Source organism: Pollachius pollachius, assembly GCF_949987615.1.
Source record: "Pollachius pollachius genome assembly, chromosome: 11".
Taxonomy (NCBI): Eukaryota; Metazoa; Chordata; class Actinopteri; order Gadiformes; family Gadidae; genus Pollachius; species Pollachius pollachius.
This window is the reverse complement of record NC_136944.1, coordinates 13,243,895-13,266,071: the sequence shown is the minus strand read 5'-3', so window position 1 is coordinate 13,266,071 and position 22,177 is coordinate 13,243,895. Positions and strand designations below refer to the sequence as shown.

Below are 22,177 nucleotides of genomic sequence, written 5' to 3'. Positions count from 1 at the left end.
CCTAAATGCTATGGATCTGTCTATCTTAGATGCCATCTGTCTATTTTAGATGCCACCTGCCCCTCAATGTCAGTGCTCATTTCATGTGATAACGATTTGGTGATTGTGACTGCGACACGTAATTCCATTTGGGTGGCCAAAACTATAACATTGATTACTCGACTGGGGGACTGAATTACTCCCTCTATCACCTATCAAACCCTAATGGTAATCATAAGCATCCTCCCTTATCGTTTATATACTAGCCCCACCCTAATCATCTGTTTAACCTAGCTATGATGTCATATCACTGTGGCACTGTTTGTCTATCCCAATAGACTACACACTATTTAGGGAGTAAGCCGGGAATTGGGACATGGAACATGCCCAAGAAATGTATCTGCGTGAGGTGTGTTGGGTGCAAAAACAAGCCGATACGTCACCAGATGAATCCGATAAGAGTGAGAGAACTATCTCTCATGGAATATACTGCGGAAATAATGTACATCCGTTGTACACTGTTGTTATGGTGCATTATGGGTAGGAAATATTATACAGCATTCTAGGGAGAACCAGATTTCAGATTTCGGACAGCACTACAAAATGTCAATGCTCCAAAAAAAGTGCTCTATATGGTGAACTAGTGAGGGATTTCAGACACAGACTGATGTTGACGTTTTACCCTTCCTAAGGGAAACCTTGTCTCTGCCCCGATTTGTTCCTACCTGTGGCCTTTTATTATCCTATGTCTAACTTTACTCCACAAGGATATGAACAAGGGTGTATATGCGGTTTTCAGATTTTTTTTTACACTTGAAACACAGTTTAAAAAAGGTACTTTATGTATAAGGCTTTCTAACTTAGCAAAAAAGAGGAACATGATGAACAAACGACCATTAAAAAACAAGAGGAGGAGCTGTGTTAAAGCCCTATTACTTTAGAACACCCCTTACTCTGATACCCAATAGTGTGTTCACACTTACATGCACTTATTCATGAATGGAGTAAGAAGAGACAGAGAGTTTGTTAACCCAATGAAAATGTGCCTTTGGTGACCACAACTATGGCTTTAAAGCTGTAAAGAGCAAGTGTGGGGAGGCACTCATGTGCTTTTATCGATTAATAAAAAGTTATTGAAAGAACAGCCAATTTGCATACGACTGGCTGGGGGAACTTGCAACATACATACATACACACAAATAATTATGCATGCACAAATACACTTCAGAGATTAGGGAGATACGACTTCACAGAAAATTTCATCAGACACCTTCTAGGTCTGAAAGAGGAAACTCATATTGAGCAATAGTTTAAAGTTGTTTTTTAGAAGGGGGAACTAGGGCAAAAATGGACAAGCACACCTGATGTTTCAAAGCAAGTATATGAATACATTCTCACTGTTCTGTGCTCTTTCTCTGGGCAGGTTTTTGGGCCTTCCTCTACTTTGTGAGTTTCTGCTTCTTGGCCAATCAGTGGTCTCGGACCACTCCTGACGAGCTGCCACTCAACCAGGGGGCGGATGCAGCCCGGGCTGCCATCGCCTTCTCTTTCTTTTCCATCCTCACCTGGGTGAGGATGGAACACACGCACACACACACACGCACACACACATACGCGCGCATACACACACACACACACACACACACACACACACACACACACACAAACACACACACACACACACTCTTATGCATGCATCCACACACACCTAGACACGGACACAGTTATCTGTAATATATTTTTTCATTTAGTTAAGTAAGCTATTTAGCCACTTATTTTAATTTATTCAATTTCCTTCTTCCTTTTGTATCTCCCATAACTCCACACTTTCCCTCAACCTCGTCTCTCTCTCTCTCTCTCTCTCTCTCTCTCTCTCTCTCTCTCTCTCTCTACCCACCCCCTCTTTCTCTCCTCTGTCCACGCTCCCTCCCTCTCCCCCAGGCGGGCCTGACAGTACGGGCGGTACAGAAGTACCTGCTGGGCACCGACATGACCCTGTTCACCAGCGAGCACATGGACGGCTCCGCCCCCGCCCAGCCCTACCCCTCCAACTCGCCGGGGGGCACCACTACTGGCCCCGGTAGCGCCGGCAGCGCCGGAGTGGAGGGGGCGGCAGACACCTACCAGAACCCCCCTTTTACTGAGAACAACGCCGCCCCCACCTACCAGGTCCCCATCTACTAGGAGCACGGAAGGTGGTTGAGGAGGAGACGCTGTGTGGTGGAGGAGGAGGAAGGGTTCAGGGTGGGGTGGGGTACGCGGGGGGGGTGTTGAAGAGAGAGGCTCTGGGGCAGTGTTTCCCCACCTCGGTGGGTCCAGACCCCACTAGGGATAAGCTTGCTGATATGCAGATGGGGTTGTTAGAGATTATAAGATATTTAAGCTACCCAATGGTGCGTTTTTGTAAAAAAAATAACCAAGACAATGACCTGCCGTTGGGGTTTCAAATTATGTGTGGGGAAAGGAGATGCGATTTGGTAATGCAGGAGTTTTTGCAAGACCAAAAAACCAAGATGATAGGCCCGAAAAGGTTGGGAAACACTGATCTAGGGGGTTGAGGTGGGAGCGGATGTGGATGTTTGTGTTGCTCTGTGCGGTGTCATTGTTTTATCAAGGTTGTTCATCTGTTGATCTGGGTCTGTTGTTGTAGGGGCTGTGTGATAGTGCTCTCTAGTGGCCAACGTGTTCGTAGGATTATCGTTTTTCCGATCTATTGAAGTGCACAGGTTGCCCGGCAAAGTATGTGGTCCATAATATATAAACAGCCTTTCAACATTCAGATCAGCAGACACATTGGACATGGGAAATGCCTGAAAATCAACAGATGAGCAACTTCAGCAAATATCAACAGAAATAACGTTAGAAATGAACGTAAAAAATCGATGTGTTATTGAACTTAGAGACAAAGTCATTGCCATACTGTGCCGTATTTCAAAGATTCTGACTTTTAAGCGATAGATCTCACCATGCTGTAGAATAACAACAACGAAATCACCGACTGTCTTGTGACCAAGTGCAATATCTCACATGCTGTAGACATGTATGTAGGTGTGTGTAGGTTATAATATGTAGCTGACAATGTCTCAAATAACAATCAATGCATTTGGTGTGGCGTATGATCTATCACCAATCACACGATTCAATCGATTTCCTACAGGGATATATGAATTGAATATATAATACCAAAAGTAAGGCTTTCAAGGTGCTGTCTAGGTATAAAAATGGTGGTAGGCCTAGGAAGTTACAGCAACCAAACATGAATTCAAGTGACATATCCCAGTAACGATAGAGACAAATAAAGATGACCCCACACAATACATTAAGATGATAACGTTTAATCTATAGCCTATGGCAGGGAAATCTATAAAAAAAATATTGATAGCTTGTTATTTGAGACAATGACCTGGATAGTGGATAGTCTTGAGAACGAGGGACGGGAATTGGTGGAGGAAAGCAGTTAGGGGATGGGTCATGTGGATGAGATATGTATTTATGTTTACTTTGCAGAAGCTGCCAAACTGCCCAGTGTTCGCTCGCTATCAACCCCTGGGGTTTGCGATTTAGTGCCACCTACTAGGGGACGACTTGTGTCTAACCACATTAATGCGCTCACAGAAAACAACAGACAAGAGGCATGTTTGTGTGTGTGTGTGTGTGTGTGTGTGTGTGTGTGTGTGTGTGGGGGGGGGGGGGGGGGGGGGGGGGGGGGGAGAACATTACTACATAAAATCAGCATTCGGCATGTTTAAATGTTTTCCTGGACTGTATTTCACGGTTCAAGAAACAGCAAAGTCAAAGATTATGCTCTGGATGGTAATGGTTGGTTAAAGACCATAATTGTGAGTGTTGTCCCCACTGCATTGCTTTTAGCAGTCAAGCTCCCTCCCTCGCGTTTGCATTCGGATTAGCTCCCCGTTCCGCCCTTCGACTCGTGTTAAAACCGGTCCGCCTAAACACAGCTCAAGCGCAGCCCCGATCTGGTGATTGGCCTGCCACCATTGTAAGGGTCATCCTCCAGGCTCTCGTCTATTACGAATCGAGGTTAGGTGGTAGCCGTAGTCATTGGGTTAAAGCAGGGTTGCGGCCGCCGATGTAGATAGGAACCATGACAACTATGTCAATGTATAGCGACGTCTCTGTGTTGTGGTTTAATGTTGGTGAATTTGTATGGTTTTGTTATGCGCATTTGTGTATGACTGAACGCGTGTGTGTATGTGTGTGCGCGTGCGTGCGTGTGTTTTTGTGCGTGTGTGTGTGTGTGTGTCCTATAAAGGTATGAAAGTCAGCATGTTTGTGTGAATTTCAAAGTGCTTTAAAATGATTATTTCAAGAAAGATGTAAGTATAATAAGAAGTGTAATGGGTTATTTTCTGGAACAGGTTTTCCAAAACATACATCTAGCGACTGTTTTTTTTTATTGAAGAGCTATAATTTAACTGGTGTGACTTTTTAGGAAAACAGAGTGACTTAAACATATTGGAGAGATTCTTTTCTTTATTTTTTTCTTTGCATAAATCATAGTATTATCAATTAAAACCGTACGCTATGCCCTTCTATCCGATTTCATAGTAAACATTGGCTCCAGTCGGTGAGAAAGTGTATTGCAGTAAGGGTACGTGCCGATTTTGATGATGCCCTAATGTTGAATACGCTAATGCATGTAATTATCGTATTGCACTCGTTACATGTTAAACAATTATATATCATTATTTAGTTGACTCCAGTGTTTCTTAGGTTTCATTCTATTTTCTACCAACGTTATGCATTATTTTTTAGAACTGTGTAGGCAATTATACAATTTGAAATGTTTGGTTACCCAGCATTGCCCTTTCCTTAACAACTAATTCATTTTTTTATTTTTTTGCCTTACCCATCTAACCTATACCTGCCAGGTAGTAAACGTAACCATCTGTGAGGTCTTTGGAAACATTAGAAAAAGAAAGGAACTCTCAAAAAATACTTGGATGAACCATCAGTTTATCACCATCTATAAGGTAGCTCACGTAGTTCCTCGTAGGGTATTGGTCAGGACGACGAGTGTTCGGCCACAAGCGCATACGACTTGAATCCCGATAACATGGATTCCCGTGGTCGTGATTCCGAGTCCGGCTGCCTCGAAAGTTTATAACCCATAACCATTGGGTGAAACCCTGCCCTCGAGGTTTTATTTAGAGTGATTATAGTGTGTAGATGACTTCATCGCTATACCAATGGTGTCAAGCTTTGCCTCAATGTTCACTCGGGCCCGTGTCTACATATCTCAACCAGTAGACACACTTAAACCGACCAGACCAGGCATCTTAAATGCTACCCAAAGCATGAGAAAATATCGACATAATCCAGATCCTATTGACAACTGTAACCGAATCAGCAGGGTTTACTGATCGAATTGTGAGATTCAGGTTTGGGGTCGCAGTGTTGCTCAGATCTGAGGTACAATACAAGAAGCAGGGGGTCATCATAGTTACCCTGCACTGGGCTTCTGTTTAGCCGGGACTCTTATGGTGGGTCGGGTTGTGCTGGTTGAACCATTCCTTACTGTACTCTGTGGTTCGCGCTCTTATTTAGTCTGTGTGTTAGATTCAAGAAAAATAATAATGATAATATGAATATGAGTAATAGAAAGCATTATGTGTTTTGTGCTCTGGTCCTAGGCCCATGTACACTACTGTGGTATTGGTTTGATTGTTAAAAAAAAAAGAAAACTACAAAAAAAACAATAAAAGCTCAGTACTTTATTGAACATAATGGATTGTGTGCGTGTGTGTGTGAGAGACGCTGTCAAGGGGTGTGGTCTGTCATGTTTAGTAGCCTAATGCTAGCGGTGTTGATACTTGTTGGAGCAATGGGTGTGCTGGGAAATCATCACTTTTTCCTGATTAGGACGTTGCTGGTGCAGTTCAGTTCGATTTGAAAAGTTCAGTGTGCTCATAAAGCCCAAATACACAGGTTAATTGTCTTGGGGATGAAGACAACTAACCAGCGTGGAACATTGGCATATCAACAACTGATAAATGTTGATTTTGGTCAATTGTGTGCGCAACCCGTTTAAAAATTGTGCTGTGTCAAATATAAATATTTATTTTGAATGATTTGTTTTTCCTCGCTCTGAAAAGAAGGTGTTTGACTTCCTAAATGTATAGAAGCTGTGAACAGAGATGTTACTGTGGGTCAACTGAATGTCTTTGGACTGGCGCCTGTCACCTCAATACAGTCAAAATAAAAAAAATCATATCAAAAGAATGGCTACTTGATGTCTGCTTCCAATCCAACTGAACACTTTGGTGTTTACATTGTAAACAGGAAAACAGGAAGAAATTCAGAAAATGAAAAAAATGACAAAAGCCAAGACACCCCTCACATTCCCGTATTCCTACAGGTATTATTCCTAAGAAGGTGAAAGTTGTGGAGAATCACCAGAAATTAGGATTTCACATGTATATTTCAAAGTAAAATACTGTTTTATTATCGTAATGATAAAATCACTTTATTTTACTTTGAACAAAATCATTGTAGGATGAATTAAAAAAGAGACCAAGGTCAGTGGTTGAAATCGATCTCGGCAAGTTATAATTTATTGTTCATAGAAAAAAAAAGATCTACATCCCACATAATGATGTTTGGGAAGTTAGTTAAATAATCCGAACCCATCCCATTCATTGGTCATAGAAAATCGCTGAAAATGCACGAGGAATTCGTTTTTGCATACAAGTATTGTTTCCTAACTTCCTGTACAGACAGTATGTGTAATGAGTGACGGACACCTGAGGAGGACAGTGAGAATACAACAGGCGGAGACATGCAGGGGAGAGCTGGCGGGAAAACGCTTTTAATTGGTTAAGGGAAGAACATTTATTGACTCCCCCCCGCCCCCCCCCCCCGCCAGGGTTTCTAATTTGAAGCCTGAGCAAAAATAAAAGCAGCAAAACGTAGGCTCAGGTGAACAAAACAACCGTTAAAGCGGGAAAACCAATCTAACATCCGATATAAATTAACCAACCGTCAATATCTAACGGGGAGATGGGGGTTATGCTTTGGACTAGGGAATGAGAGGACCTCAAACAGTGGTGTCCCTGTGCCCCAAGCTTGAGAACATACCAAGGAATAAACTACTTCTCTTGGACCATCCCCTTAAACGTTGCCCACACAAGTTACATAGTTACACGTTCTTTGTCACTTCAAACTGCTACTTCCGTTTCTGCAACTACCGTTATTATTTGCTTACTCTCCTTATTGTTAGTCATAGAAAACCGGTGTGGTAAGAAAGCCAAGGGCGGGGGGGGGGGGAACCGAGTTAAAGCATTTTACAGGGATGAAATTGTAGGAGCATTCTAGTGAACTCTTCAAGTAAGCCTTCGTTTAGGCGTGTGTTGTTTCTCTTGAGTGCTGAGCAGGCATACCATCTAAAAGATGTGTCCGTTAAGCGTCTCAATTGCAAAAAGATGCTTGTTGTTTCATGTCAGAGATCGGGCAACCCTTCCATCCTTTGGTCCCGTCAGTCCGGGCACAGACCTAAAACAGATCCCCCGACTCAAGCTCTTTCTCCACGCTCCGCAAGCCTGCTGTTGGAGGGGTGGAGGTATGTGGGGGTTGGGGTCGCAGCCATAGGAAAGTACAGGAGAGCGCCAAGGGAGGTGGGAAGGGGGGGGCGCTAGCTGATGATGCGGCTGATGGACTGCAGAGAGGGGAAGTCCTCGCTCTCGCCCAGGTGCAAGGTCTTGTGGGAGTTGAAGTCCTTGGGCGCCAGCACCTGTCTGCAGGTGGGGCACACCCGGCAGTCCAGCTCGGATAGCATGGCCGCGTCGCCGTTGGTGGTGGGCGGCGCCTGCCACGCGTTGCGCTTGCTCTTGTTCTTCTTACCCACGCCTCCTCCTCCCGTGGACTGCTTCTCCAGAGCCCTGGAGTCCCCGTGAGCGGCCAACAGCTCCTGCTGTCTGGACGTGTCCGGCAGCAGCACCAGCAGCTCATTGAAGATGCGCTGGAAGTTGTCCCCCAGCAGCTCCTTGCAGCTGCGGTAGTACTGAGCCGCAGACATCACACCCTGCAGGGACCAGAGAGGGGGGGGGCATTATATTGGTCAGGATGGTGGCTTGACCAGATAGATGTACTTCTGTTTCAGTGTTTCCACTAAAAAAGGTTTAGTGGAGGGGGAAATGCTGGAAATTTCAATAGTCTAATCATTGTTCTGAGTCGACTCAAATTCCCAATTTTTTTATCGAGGAGATTATCAGAACCAAATCAAGGTTTTAGCAGCTGCTGTGGGCAAGATTTGCTAGTTGGAAATTGAGCTGAACAGAGCAAGGTTGCCATGTGTGATTTGACAAAAGCTAAAAGCTAAATTATAGTGTGCTAACTGTATGTGCTAAAACACATTCAGACAACTAGGTACTCAGTCTTACATTTCAAAAATGAACACCTGATGGATGATCTATCTAAATTTAATAACTACAAACAATAACATCAACATGTAGCTCTCTTAGATCATGCTATATATCTTGCCTACAGCACTGTTTATTATCATTTATTAGCCTATACCAGGGATGCAACTGGTGATGGCCCAGAAAGGTTTCAATTTTTTTTTGTCAGAAAGGAAAATGACCAATGCACGGCGCCCTGGCCCCTTCCTATAAGTCATGCTACCTTTTCTAAACAAACTATGTTTAGGTGACATATATAAGCCTGTTAGTGATGTCCGGGGGGGGACAAACCAACACCACAGTAGTGTACAGGGGCCTAGGACCAGCCTGGGTCAGAGTGTGTGTGGGCCCGAGGCAGAGCGGGAGAGAGAAAAGCAGAGTTACGAAATAGCAGGCGGTAGGCGCGGTGCAGAACTACTGTTATTTGGAACAAATGTGCTGTACTTTCAACGCAAATTAAACTATATCGATGTTGACGATAGCGTCTCGCTCCATATCTCGTTTGAAAAAATATCGATATATTTCAAATATCGATATATCGCCCAGCCCTAGGTCACCAATTTTATGAAGCGGTCCCAACCATAAGAAAAACTCGGTCACATCCATTAAGAATTTTTTACATGAAATGACAAATAAATGAAAATCAACTGCTGTACAATAACCGCCCCCGCCCCCAAAACTCCAGTCCACCCACCAAAGCACATTACTTTTTTGCCTTTGCCAATGCATTTTTCCTCCAGCTATGTGCCTCACTTTGTCTTTCCTGTTCTCCTACACAGCAGTCGTCCTGCTTTGCTATATTTTATATATATATATCTATATCTATATATATATTTTAAAAGAAGCAAGAGCAATGTTTACAACAGCAATTTGAGTCAATTATATATACGCCAAATAATCTAAAAATGAAATTAAATAATGGCTACCCCTGATGTCAATACTGAGTTAAGTTTAGAAAGAAGGACTCAGACTTGTTTAGCCTTGATCATAACAATTAGCGGTTACACTAACGAGCCCAACAAGCAACTCAGATACTAACTCTTGTATCTGCCGTGCAGGTCAATGGAGAAGACCAATAGCTAGCCAAAACTGTTTTATTTTGTTTTAAACGTGGTCATTTGTTTTATATGATCTTCAACATAGTTATCGATGACTCTTTTTCACCATGACTGAAATAAGTCCCCATTTTAGAAAAAAAAAAAAGAGGTAAAATCCTTTTTGCCATCCTCCCCAGACCCCTATGGCCAGCCTACTGGTGGAGTTCTTATCATGACCAACGGGCACCGTGTGATGACGTGTGAAGCTCTCTCTGGCCAGCGGCTGACCGCAGCGTCCGAGAGAAAGTTTAGCTTTTCGGACACTTATAGTATAACGCTAAGGTGTGTGTGGATGGTGAAGCCATTCACACATGTCTTAGCAGCGATGCATCTATTGTCCGAATCCGAGTGACGGTAAGGCTTCCCAGACACATATAGTATATCACTGTGTGGCGCATTTCACATACCACAACATTTCTTGGGTCATAACCATTGGGATAGCTTTCTTTCCTAAAACTCTCAGTCGAAAATCCATTTTCTTAAATCTCAAGGTACGGCCACACTGAGCGCGTAACGCGCCTAACCTGACGCTTGGTCATTGTGTGTCACAAAAATGGTTCAACGCGCCTAACGCGCCTACGCAGCTAGATGAGCCCGCCCAGCGGAGGGGTATTGCTTCGCCCTGAAGGGCCTTAGTTTCGATAATGACCGGCGACGTTCTATACATTATCCCGCTTATTACATGGCTACTTGCCAAAACGAAAAAAATAACTTCACATGGTGTGTCAATTTATTCATTGCCAGCATTCGTAGTGTTGATCAGCAGAGAAATAGTCCGCCAAAGACGTTGACGTCGCTTAGCAACCGAAGACGCTGGGGTTGAAAAGTTACCGGACTACTACCCATGCAAGTGAACGGAGCGTTCCACGGCATTGAGAAGACCCGTGTAATAAAGGCCTATAATATTTCTGTTTATGGCATAGATTTCTCCTTAGATTAGGCCAATAAAGCAATGATTAAAAAAAAAATACAAACTCTCGATCAAAGGCCCGGCCCTACCCGGCCCGAGGATAGTGGTGGGAAATATCGGCCCGACCCGGCCTGCGGGTCGTCTCGGGCTCGGGCAGAGAATCTAAACTCTAGTGCATGACATCCTCCGTAGGCGCTGACAGCTGGTGTGTTTCATCACCTCCTCATCATCATTTCAGCACACACTGAAACGATGACTTGGTCGTCCATGTTCTTTCTGTTTCTGTGCGTCCTCTGTCTCTCTGCCAGTGGCATCGGGTCAAGCTCAACGCTGATTGGCTATCGAGGCTAAGCGTCACGCGTAGGCGCGTCAAAAGTTCAATTTTTTGAACTCCGCACGTTGGGCGCGTTATTTAGGTGCGTAAAACGTGCCTAACGTGCTGCTTTAGCGTGTGTAACGCATCTACGTGCCTAAACCAATGGTTCCCTATGCAAAAATGCCGATCTCAACGCCTCTAACGTGCGTAACGCGTTCAGTGTGGCCGTACCTTTAGTGTTCGAATTCCAACTAAAACAGTAGATTCAATGGCTCCTTAAAGTTGACAAGCTAACCTTATCCCCTGCATAATAACAGGTTGATTACTGTGAGTGTGTTCTCCACGCTGCCTGGAAGTGTAGCTAGCAGTGTCCGCAAGCAAACGAGCGGCTTCATCAGCAGCAGCAGAGTTTAGCAAACAGAGGGCGAAGTCATGACCCGCCCTACACTGCCTGATCAACTAGTACTCGATGATAACTTGGATGTGATGTAGACAACACCCCCCCTCCCCCGCCCTGATATATATACAATTCACGGGGTTGCCCTATTTGAGCTAAAAACTGTGAGTTTCACCAAAAGGTGACCTTCTATACAACAGTATATTAGACTAATTGCAAACAATATTATCTGTCAATTGAATGTATATGCTGACACGTTAGTTTGTACGGTCGTTCATTTAGCAAGACGACTTAACCCATTTGTACCAGCTGGTACAAATGGGTTAAGGGAACCCCTGCTCTCTTGTTAAGAGGAAATAGGGCCTCATCTCATAGTTAAGCATCAGATCGACGACGTTTAGACAGGTGGACTTTTAGGGTGCAGTCCCATTTTGTACAATACTGCTTTTATTCCGTCTCAACGACGTGTCCATCGGTGCGTACAAACACGTATGGTATAACAATACGACCAGCCCATACCTGTCGGAACTGTCCCGAGAAGTTCTTGAACTGGTTGAAGTGGGACTCGTCATTGTGGAGGTAGTTCCTGATGGACTGGATCAGCTCCAGGTTCCTCTGCTGGAAGTTCTCCGGTACCATGTAGCTGTCAAGCAGCTGGGCCGGCCTGGGAAACAATGTTTTTGTGAGTGGAGTGAGGTGAGTGAGGTGAGTGAGTGAGTGAGTGAGTGAGTGAGTGAGTGAGTGAGTGAGTGAGGTGAGTGAGTGAGTGAGTGAGTGAGTGAGTGAGTGAGTGAGTGAGTGAGTGGGATTTATTTTTACTTCATCTATGTATCCATCAATTACTATGTAGTGATTTCCTCCAGAGTGGCCGGGTCTTACCGATGGGGAGGCAGGGGGGGGGCCGGCTCCACCACGTTGCTGTTGAGGGGGATGCCGGTGAAGCCCGGCGGTGGGGACTTGCTGGGGCCGCCGGCCAGGCCCGGAGGAGGGAGGGGGGGCCCGACAGAGGAGGGGGGGGCTGCAGCCAGGGGCGCCGTAGCCTTCAGCGGGAAGGAGCTCTTGAACCCTGTCGGTGTTGGACGTCAGCAAGTTAACCAATCAAAAGGCTTTCATTGGCAATACGCTGGAACGAGTTGGGAGTGTTTTGTATCCTTAAGCTCTGAATAATTGTGTAGAAGTCCACATTCAACATAGAAAGAAGAACAGAGTGCCCATGACTTCTTATTTTAACAGTGGGCGGCCTTCTTTGCAGTGCTTCCTTTTAAGCATTGTAATAACACTGACTTCATGCCGACACCACAAGTGCATGTATGTGTGCGAGAGAGTCAGTGCAGTGTACATGTACAAATGTGTGCTTATGCTCCTAGGGTTAAGCGATCGTCCCTATTTTCGTTTTGGTGGCTTTCCAATCGTGGTTATTCTAGATTGCCAATATGTGATCCGACCACCAGGTGAATATGAATAGCAATGTGCCTTTTCAAACATCGGTTCCCTTTTAAAAGTCTCTGTGATTGTTGCGACAATATCACAGCAGCTGGTCCGTTTAACGTTAGTATATTATCTTTAATATCAAAATGTTATCCATAACGTTAACTTCTCTTATGGAGCACAGAGAAACGTTTTGGTTAGCAGCAGGCATATGAAGAACAGAGATGCGGGCTGCCAGATCCATGGTAAAGAGATGCCAAACTGTTTTTTCATGCTAATTAATGGGGTTAATCGGGTGGACATTCTGCAACAGCAGAAACATCTCTGAATGCACATTTGGGCGCAGATTTCAGAGATCTGATTTGACACTGCAACAGAGCATACTATATGCAAAAAAAAACATTCACAACTCAACGATATGACTGCAATTGTTACTTGCTATAATCGTTAATGCTTGCTTTAATGCGTTTGGCTGCCATTTTCGATGTCCCGCTTTGCCAATGTGTGCATGTGCCTGAGTTTTAACTCATCATTTCAAGCTTTTATTGCATTTCCGGGCATGCGCACAATCGGCAAAGCAGTGCATTAAGATATCCAGGGTTTTACAGTCAGACAACCCTTTGTTTGACTGCAATATAATAAATGTTTTGAAGGAGAGCTATTCAGAGAGTCCACGTGCACTCTGTTTTAAGGCTGTTCTATTGCGAATAAATGATCCGATCACAAGCCTAGCATGTACTGACCTGGCGGGGGTTTCTTGGTGACGAGGGCAGGAAAATCCTCCTCGTCTGCCGGAGGCGGCTCTGGGAAGGGGTGTGGTGTCACGGCGGGGGCGGCGCTCGTCTTCTTGGTTGCCGGCGTGAACGCCATCTCCGCGTACCCGTTGGTCAGTTGGCTCGGGGTTCCCGTCCGCGCTGCGGTGGCGGCCGCCGCTGGGGCCGCCGCGGGTTTGTTCTTGCTCTTCTCAGGGACGTTCTCCTTCTGCGCTACCGTCGCCTTGGCCTTCGTCTTCGCCGAAGCGGCCGCCTTGGAAGGCGTGGCAGGAAGGCTAGTGTTCTTCGGCTGCGGCTGCGGCTGCGGTTGCTGCTGTGTTTTCTTCTTCTTGCCGGCTTTGGGGGCTGCGAGGCCGGGGATTGCGTCTGAGGAGTCGGTGGCGGGCGGCGCCTGAGGTCGCCCGCCGACACCAACGCCGCCGCCGATAACGCCGTCCCCGCTCTTGACGGTAAGCAGCGAGGATATGTCCAACATGGTGGGCACGGTGCGGAACTCCCGCTGAGTGAGCCCACCGTCCTCTTCGTCGGAAGAGGAGCGCAGGGGCGCGGCAGCGGGCCGCGCAGTCTCCCCCCCTCGCTTTTTCCTCCGCGAGGACATCCCCACGGACGCAGAGGAGGAGGAGGAGGAGAGGGGCTGGGGCCCGGCAGGGGGAGCAGGCGCAGGGAAGGCTGAAGGAGGTGGGGGGCCGTGATTGGCTCGGGTGGTGGGCACAGGCTTGCCGTGGGACGACCAGGCGGATGCAGAGCCGCCGCTGGGCTTCTGGAGGCGCAGCTTCGACACCAGGGCGGGAAAATCATCTTCCTGGAAGGAGGAGGAGTTTCTCGGCGGGGCCGTGTAGGCCGGGGTCATGGGGGACGTTACCACAGAGGTGGCAGCAGAGAGGCTGGGGAAGTCGTCCTCTTTCAGGGGCCCGCGGGGGGGACCCGCCGAGAGCCTGGGGAAATCGTCCTGCTTCAGGGTCCCGCGAGGGGGGGCGCCCGAGAGGGTGGGAAAGTCGTCCTCCTTCAGGGGCCCGCGGGGGGCTGTGACAGGGGCTGGCTTGGAGCTACGGGAGGCAGGGGCACACACAAGCAAAAAGGGACAACATAATGTGCACCATTAGATTGTAGCTCAATTAGTAGTGCAGGTTAAGAACAAGGGTTAGGGGTTTGATCGATAGTTATCATAGGATCCTTTTGAAGAGCCTCTACAAAATGGCATAAGAGTTACAGGCTGTGTGTGTGTGTGTGTGTGTGTGTGTGTGTGTGTGTGTGTGTGTGTGTGTGTGTGTGTGTGTGTGTGTGTGTGTGTGTGTGTGTGTGTGTGTGTGTGTGTGTGTGTGTGTGTGTGTGTGTGTGTGTGTGTGTACCTTGGTATGGGTGTGGAAACTGGCACCCCCAACACTGGGAAATCATCATCCTCCCCAAATGGATTTTTACTCTTCATGGTTCTCACTGGAAATGAAAAGGAACCATAACCCACAGGAAGTTAGTTACACAAAAATACATCCACATTCAATTTAGGGCCATGGAGTGTGTGCCCGTGGTGGTGAGCGGGGACTACATTATCTAACCTGGAGGTTCTGGGTTATTTTTGATCGCCCCGGCTCTGTGTCTGAGCTCATCTGCATCCATTCGCTCAGTCCGTTCTTTCCTCTCAGTCCTGTCCATTCGCTCAGTCCTGTCCATCCTCTCAGTCCTGTCCATCCTCTCTGGCCTGTCCATCCTCTCTGGCCTGTCCATCCTCTCTGGCCTGTCCATCCTCTCAGTCCTGTCCATCCTCTCAGTCCTGTCCATCCTCTCAGTCCTGTCCATCCTCTCAGTCCTGTCCATCCTCTCAGTCCTGTCCATCCTCTCAGTCCTGTCCATTCTTTCCTTCCGCTCTGGCCTATCTATCCGGTCAGTCCTGTCCATTCTCTCAGTCCTATCCATTCTCTCCTTCCTCTCAGTCCTGTCCATTCTCTCCGGCCTTTCCATTCTCTCCGTCCTGTCCATCCTCTCAGTTCGGTCCATCCTGTCCATCCTCTCATCGTTGCGTTGTCTCTGTGGGGGGCCGCGGTCCAGGGCAGGAGGGCCCCTATCCTCGGGCCGCCGCACTGCCATGGACGCCCTCATTGCGGCTGCAATGTCCCGCTCCTCCTCCTCCCTGAAGGACAACAAAGGAGATCACTTGGTTTCTTTGTATTACCCTTGATAGTTCTGTAGTAATGAATGTGTTTGCTGGCTGCAAATATATGTGTTTTAAATGATAAAATCATAAACAATCAATATTCAAGACCATTCATTAAAAGTAAACTAATGTTACTCATAAAAGACCAACCCTTACTTGCTTTACATGATCCGGATGACAGCGCATCGTCATGGGGAAAATACACACGCAGTGGCACAAAAACGACCACCTGAATCCTCCCACGTACCGGTTGTATCTCCAACTCTTCTGCTGCCCGCCATAAGGCCGCCCTCCTCCACCTCCTCCTCCTCGTCCTCCTCCACGACTTTGCCGTGCCTCTTCATAGTCCTCCCCTGTCAACATACCTACACACGCACACACACGCATTAAATACAGCAATGTGGCCGCATAAAGATAAATGCAGTACATATAGTACATTGACCTGCACACGTCACCATAGGTCAACCGACCAAAGTGCCGTAGCGGTACGTTTCCCATATAAGTGCATCAGAATGTCAACACCTGCCCGGGAGTGGGACTTTAATCTGATAATTCAAGGTAAATCAGGTGTGCATGTTTGCGTTCCCAAGTCAAACGTCAAGTCTGACATGCGCACAGTGAATTTATTTTCTCTTCCTCAATCGTCACCTATTCCAAATCCGCCTCCACCTGACAGATAAGCGGATCACCGACTAAAACAACAATCCCAACCGACCCGCTCCCGCCCTATGCTCACCGTCGTTCCTCCGCTGCAACCTCGGGGCATAGGTGAACTGCAGGTCAATCTGCCGGTTCTGCCTGGCTTCGGCGCGGTTCTTGCTGTGCGCTGAGGCCTTGTGTGCCTTGTAGTCGATCTCCGAGCGGAAGGCGTGCGTGAACTGCTCCGTGGCACAGCGGCCCTCCTCGCACAGGTAGTGGCTCTCGCGGAAGTGCTCGCTCAGGTACTGGTAGTCGCTGGGGACGGGAAAGAGGGAACCACGCTCATATTTTTCGGAAGGGTGAGGCGGGATGGTATTTCGGATATCGTAGCAAAGTGACATGCATGTTTTTATGTTCTATATGTGAACATACCATATTGACCCGAATTTAAGATAAGGTTTGTTTTCCTGGAAATTATTCTGAAAAGGTGAGGTTGTCTTATATTTGGGTCTAGACTTTGAAATGTCACTATACATTCACAACTTCCTGGTAATAAATACCGTAGGGATTGTCTTATTATCGGGGTTGTCTTACATTCGGGTCAATACAGTAATTCATATATTTTTGGTTGCAGTGGACATTGATATCCTTTCGTTCAAATCACAGCGCATAAAATGAATGAAAGGAAAGTTGCCTGTTGCCTGTTCATTTTATGTTATAAGGGAGGACCCATCTCATTTCTAACCAATCAGCGACGGCCAAGCAAAGCATATGCCACTGTGTCCCAATAAAACTCACTGCACAAAAAGAAACATCAACCCAGACGGTTGATGGACACATGTCTACCGGTCCACATAGTCACACACTCTCACCAGTAGTACTCCTGCGCGCCGTCCGCATCGCAGAAGTGGCAGAAGTAGTGGTCGCGCCGCAGGTGCTTGAGCAACTCGTCGTTGTCGAGGTAGCGGTCGTCGCAGAACTTGCAGAGCGGGTGGCCGCGGTGGCTGGTATCATCCGGGTCGCCGTGTGCACGATGCCTCGCCAGCTCCTTGCGGTTGTACCACTTCCTCTCATGGGAGAAGATCTGGGGGGTGTATGTCAGTGAATGAGCAAGCAACCTTGGTTTGGATTTTAAGAATAGTAGAATACAGCTTAAATCTAACTTTTTGGGTTTGGATATACAGTACATTGACCAACCATATATTAGGTACATACTAAATCTATAAACATATCTACATAAATACATAATTATTTTTTTACAAAGCGGTGTACATATATCTTGATATGTCACAATAAATACTATAAACCTGCTATGTTTTCAGATCTTCTCTTTGTTCTATTTGCATTGTTTTGTTTGCACTATAATAATCTCTGCTGCTGTAAATATCCTGGGATAAACTAAGTCCTCACAGTTGGCCAATACTTCTTTCCATGCCAATAAGTCTTCCTTTCCAGCCATCAGACACAAGCAGCCAATGATTTGCATATAAACGGAGAGGAACTAAGCTGTGCTGTGCGGTTCTTAAAACTAAAAAAGTTCAACTTTATAAATCCCAAATTAGATATTTGGGTTTTCAAAAACAATAAACTTGGCAGTAACTAGAAATAAAACAGAACTGAATCGGAAACAGAAATACAGTGGGGCAAAAAAGTATTTAGTCAGCCTCCAATTGTGCAAGTTCTCCCACTTAAAAAGATGAGAGAGGCCTGTAATTTTCACCATAGGTATACCTCAGCTATGAGAGAAAAAATCTAGAAAATCACATTGTCTGATTTTTAAAGAATTTATTTGCAAATTATGGTGGAAAATAAGTATTTGGTCAATAACAAAAGGTCATCTCAATACTTTGTTACATGCCCTTTGTTGGCAACGACAGAGGTCAAACGTTTTCTGTAAGTCTTTACAAGGTTTTCACACACTGCTGCTGGTATTTTGGCCCATTCCTCCATGCAGATCTCCTCTAGAGCAGTGATGTTTTTGGGCCACACGGACTTTCAACTCCCTCCAAAGATTTTCTATGGGGTTGAGATCTGGAGACTGGCTAGGCCACTCCAGGACCTTGAAATGCTTCTTACGAAGCCACTCCTTCGTTGCCCGGGCGGTGTGTTTGGGGTCATTGTCATGCTGAAAGACCCAGCCACGTTTCATCTTCAGTGCCCTTGCTGATGGAAGGAGGTTTTCACTCAAAATCTCACGATACATGGCCCCATTCATTCTTTCCGTCATACGGATCAGACGTCCTGGTCCCTTGGCAGAAAAACAACCCCAAAGCATGATGTTTCCACCCCCATGCTTCACTGTAGGTATGGTGTTCTTTGGATGCAACTCAGCATTCTTTCTCCTCCAAACACGACGAGTTGAGTTTTTACCAAAAAGTTCTATTTTGGTTTCATCTGACCATATGACATTCTCCCAATCCTGTTCTGGATCATCCAAATGCTCTCTAGCAAACTTCAAACGGGCCCGGACATGCACTGGCTTTAGCAGGGGGACACGTCTGGCACTGCAGGATTTGAGTCCCTGGCGGCGTAGTGTGTTAGTGATGGTAGCCTTTGTTACTTTGGTCCCAGCTCTCTGGAGGTCATTCACTAGGTCCCCCCGTGTGGTTCTGGGATTTTTGTTCACCGTTCTTGTGATCATTTTGACCCCACAGGGTGAGATCCTGCGTGGAGCCCCAGATCGAGGGAGATTATCAGTGGTCTTGTATGTATTCCATTTCCTAATAATTGCTCCCACAGTTGATTTCTTCACACCAAGCTGCTTACCTATTGCAGATTCAGACTTCCCAGCCTGGTGCAGGTCTACAATTGTGTTTCTGGTGTCCTTTGACAGCTCTTTGGTCTTGGTCATAGTGGAGTTTGGAGTGTGACTGTTTGAGGTTGTGGACAGGTGTCTTTTATACTGATAAGGAGTTCAAACAGGTTCCATTAATACAGGTAACAAGTGGAGGACAGAGGAGCCTCTGAAAGAAGAAGTTACAGGTCTGTGACAGCCAGAAATCTTGCTGGTTTGTAGGTGACCAAATACTTATTTTCCACCATAATTTGCAAATAAATTCTTAAAAAATCAGACAATGTGATTTTCTGGATTTTTTTTTTCATTTTGTATCTCATAGCTGAGGTTTACCTATGATGAAAATTACAGGCCTCTCTCGTCTTTTTAAGTGGGAGAACTTGCACAATTGGCGGCTGACTAAATACTTTTTTGCCCCACTGTATACAAAAAATAAATAAATAAATAACGAAACGAAACATGGCGAGAACTCGGAACATGGTTAACTATGAAGGGTAAACTAATGAATGTCAATAAATGACTGAATTGACATTGAATCAGAAGTGTAGAGAGGAGGGTCAGCGGTTGGACGCTGTGAAAGAGTCATTGTGTATAAAAGAACCTTGAGGTGTTTGGTGCAGAGCTTGCAGCAGAAGAGCTCATGCTGTTTCCTGATGTGTTGCTCCAGCTCCTCCAACCGCGGGAAGACCTTTGGCTCCGGGCAGTGGGGGCACTCTGGCAGGAGAAGCCTCCTGGAATATCACACACACACACACACACACACACACACACACACACACACACACACACACACACACACACACACACACACACACACACACACACACACACTTCAAACTTCAAACTTAGGGTCGACTCAAGGAGATAAAGTTCATCCAGCGCTGCCAACTCTAAACATTGGACAACTGTACTAAAACACTAAAACTCTCAGAACATTTGCACCCCTTCAATATATGTGCTGTTTTATCGCCAGATTATGTCTGCAAGAAGACACTGTAGCATTGCGTATGCTACAGTGATCGTGGTTTGTATATCCTGAAGTCCTTTGTATCCTTCTAAAGACTTAGGATGTAAGATGTCAGCCAAAGAAAAACATCCTCTGCCTGTTAGCCCAAAAACCACATAAGTGCTGTTTGGAGGAGGTCAGTGAGATTCAGATCCACTCGACATGGCTTGAGTCTGACTCGGTTACGGCAGAGCTTCAATGTAAAGCGGGACACACCAGACAAGCCAAGGAGGGCCGTGCCGGTCAGCGTCGCATAGTAGATAGACAACACTTCGGAAGATTTGTGTCTAGGTTTTTTTCTGCGTTTAATATAATGGGTCCCGATAGAGGACGCTGCGATGTGTGCCAAGTCTACGGTCATCCTCAAAGCATTCTACCGAGTGTTATAAACACAAAAATAGATGCAGCATCACAGACCACATGAAAAATAGGTTTCTTGTGCCTACTCTTTTCAGACAAAAAAAATATATCTTTATCTTCAACCAGATGCTGCCACATCAATGATTATTTGACATGGTGTAAAATAATTTGTAGCTGAATAAATGTTCAGAAAGTAGACTAGCAGTCATCCTTAAGTTGGCCAAATTCAAAGTTGTGAAAACCAGGGTGTTTTGACCTCCTGTCTTACAAGTCTATTAAATGTGTATACAATCTCAGTTTATGGTTGACTTATGATGCCAATTAGCCTGACCATCAGTATCTTGGCAAATCTACTGTGGCTGACATCAGTGAGAAAGAGAGAACTTTGAGCTGTAGATAAAACACACCTGAACTTGGTGTGGATCTGGGCATCGCCGAAGTAGATGTCATGGCTCTGCTCACAGTGAAACTGTTGGAAGGGAAGGGTGGAGAAGGCTGCCAGTCGCGTCACAAACACCACCTAAAACAGCAAAAACAATTCAAGGCGCAGCCAACGAATCAATAGATTAAAGATGCAGTGGTGCATTTAGAAAGGTGTAGCTGGGGCCTTCACTTATGACTGGAAGCTGTATTTCAAGATTTTGGATGCCTTTGCCCCAGTGTTGAGATTGGAATTTCAGTACCTAATGAATATACAGTAATAGGAAACCGGTAGTTGTAAAGACATCAGGGATTAAGTTAAACTGGTCCCAGTAAAACTGACAGCCACCAAGTATAATGTGACATCGGAGGGTTGTTTGGATCCTACTGTATAAGAATAGAACGCAAAGCGTAATTGGACGGGTATTAGCTTATTATAGTAGCATGCGGACTATGGTAGTTAAATCGTCGACGTTGATTTACTTAACAGCATATTTTGCTGTGATAAGTGGGCGAAAGACATGCTGTTGACCAGTTGCGTAACTATTTAGCAAAGTATTGTCAGTACACTGGCTAGTATGCTGGGGACTTATAAAGATAACCTCTGAATGAGATCAAAAGACCAAAAAACGTACATGTTAAGCAATATTATTGACACACAAAACCCCATAAATACAGCTCTTCCCACGTCTGACATCGTGATGCTTCTGCATGGGCGCTAGCATATGGCATTAGCCTGGTGAGCTAGTGGATATATAACGAAAGTCGCTGTATAACCGTAAAACAGCTAACATTGTCTCGATAGGCAATTGTCACTTTAGGCGTCATTTATCAAAACTGTTTGTCTTTGCAAGCAAAACGTGTAAGCTACTTGATAAAATAGACAGCCGAAAAGGGTGGAGCGGCCTGACAGACACATCCCTCCCCGGTATAAAGTATCAGCGTGCCCCGCACCTTGTCGAGCTCTTCCCGGCAGACGGCGCAGTACTTCTGATCGCACAACACCCGCATCTTGGTAGAGCAGCGGTAGCAGACCGGGTGGTCGCATTTTCCCAAAGCAAATATATCGACATCTTGGCAGCAAAGTACGCAAGTCTTCTCAGTATCCTTTGTATTAGATGAATCCATGACAGTGTAAAGGCCAAAAAGGTACAGTGTTTTTTGATCAGATAGGTGTAGGAACGTTGTGGTGCTTACGTAATATGAAAGTCAAGAGAGTTTGTGCCACCTCACGACCGTCAATGTCGAGCAACGCGATCTGTATGTCATAAGGATAGACCACTGTTTAACAACAGCAGCTGAGGGCGGGTTGTAAATCTGTTTATTCCTATCGCGGATGTGCCCGTTTGTGCAAAAGGTCTTGACATGACCACGTGCTTGTCACTTTTGATATATCTATACCGGTATGTAAAGAAATATTTTGAAGAAATTTGTTAAACGGTATTATAGTAATGGAAAAATATCTTTATCTTTTTAGCTGCAAATAAAGTAC

The 22,177-nt window shown here is 45.7% G+C and overlaps 2 protein-coding genes across 2 annotated transcripts in view; one reads left to right on the top strand and one right to left on the bottom strand.

Annotated features, from left to right (window-relative positions):
• The window catches only part of syngr3a (synaptogyrin 3a), a gene marked incomplete at its 3' end in the record, with an annotated part of 6,146 nt that extends 3,983 nt beyond the window's left edge, over positions 1-2,163 (top strand). The window contains exons 3-4 of the mRNA XM_079747201.1: positions 1,403-1,548; positions 1,921-2,163. Of these exons, the coding sequence (XP_079603327.1) occupies positions 1,403-1,548; positions 1,921-2,163 (389 nt within the window). The remainder of the gene's footprint in view (positions 1-1,402; positions 1,549-1,920) is intronic.
• Positions 2,164-3,729: 1,566 nt separating this feature from the next.
• Positions 3,730-21,887, bottom strand: znf598 (zinc finger protein 598). Its single transcript, XM_079746411.1, has 12 exons — positions 21,640-21,887; positions 20,673-20,785; positions 19,501-19,630; positions 16,978-17,189; positions 16,203-16,420; positions 15,714-15,831; positions 14,871-15,442; positions 14,667-14,751; positions 13,288-14,363; positions 11,996-12,182; positions 11,636-11,780; positions 3,730-8,020 (listed from the first exon to the last, which is right to left on the bottom strand). The coding sequence occupies exons 1-12, from the start codon at positions 21,811-21,813 to the stop codon at positions 7,631-7,633; spliced, it is 3,420 nt and encodes a 1,139-aa protein (XP_079602537.1). The 5' UTR covers positions 21,814-21,887; the 3' UTR covers positions 3,730-7,630.
• Between the last annotated feature and the right edge of the window lie 290 nt (positions 21,888-22,177).

Excerpts from the sequence above, each read along its gene's own strand:
- znf598 (XM_079746411.1), bottom strand. The coding sequence starts at position 21,813 with ATGGATTCATCTAATACAAAGGATACTGAGAAGACTTGCGTACTTTGC. Across the intron at positions 12,183-13,287 it reads CACCAAGAAACCCCCGCCAG|GGTTCAAGAGCTCCTTCCCG; the intron begins GTCAGTACATGC and ends CAACACCGACAG. Across the intron at positions 8,021-11,635 it reads TCTCGGGACAGTTCCGACAG|GGTGTGATGTCTGCGGCTCA; the intron begins GTATGGGCTGGT and ends TGGTCCCTGCAG.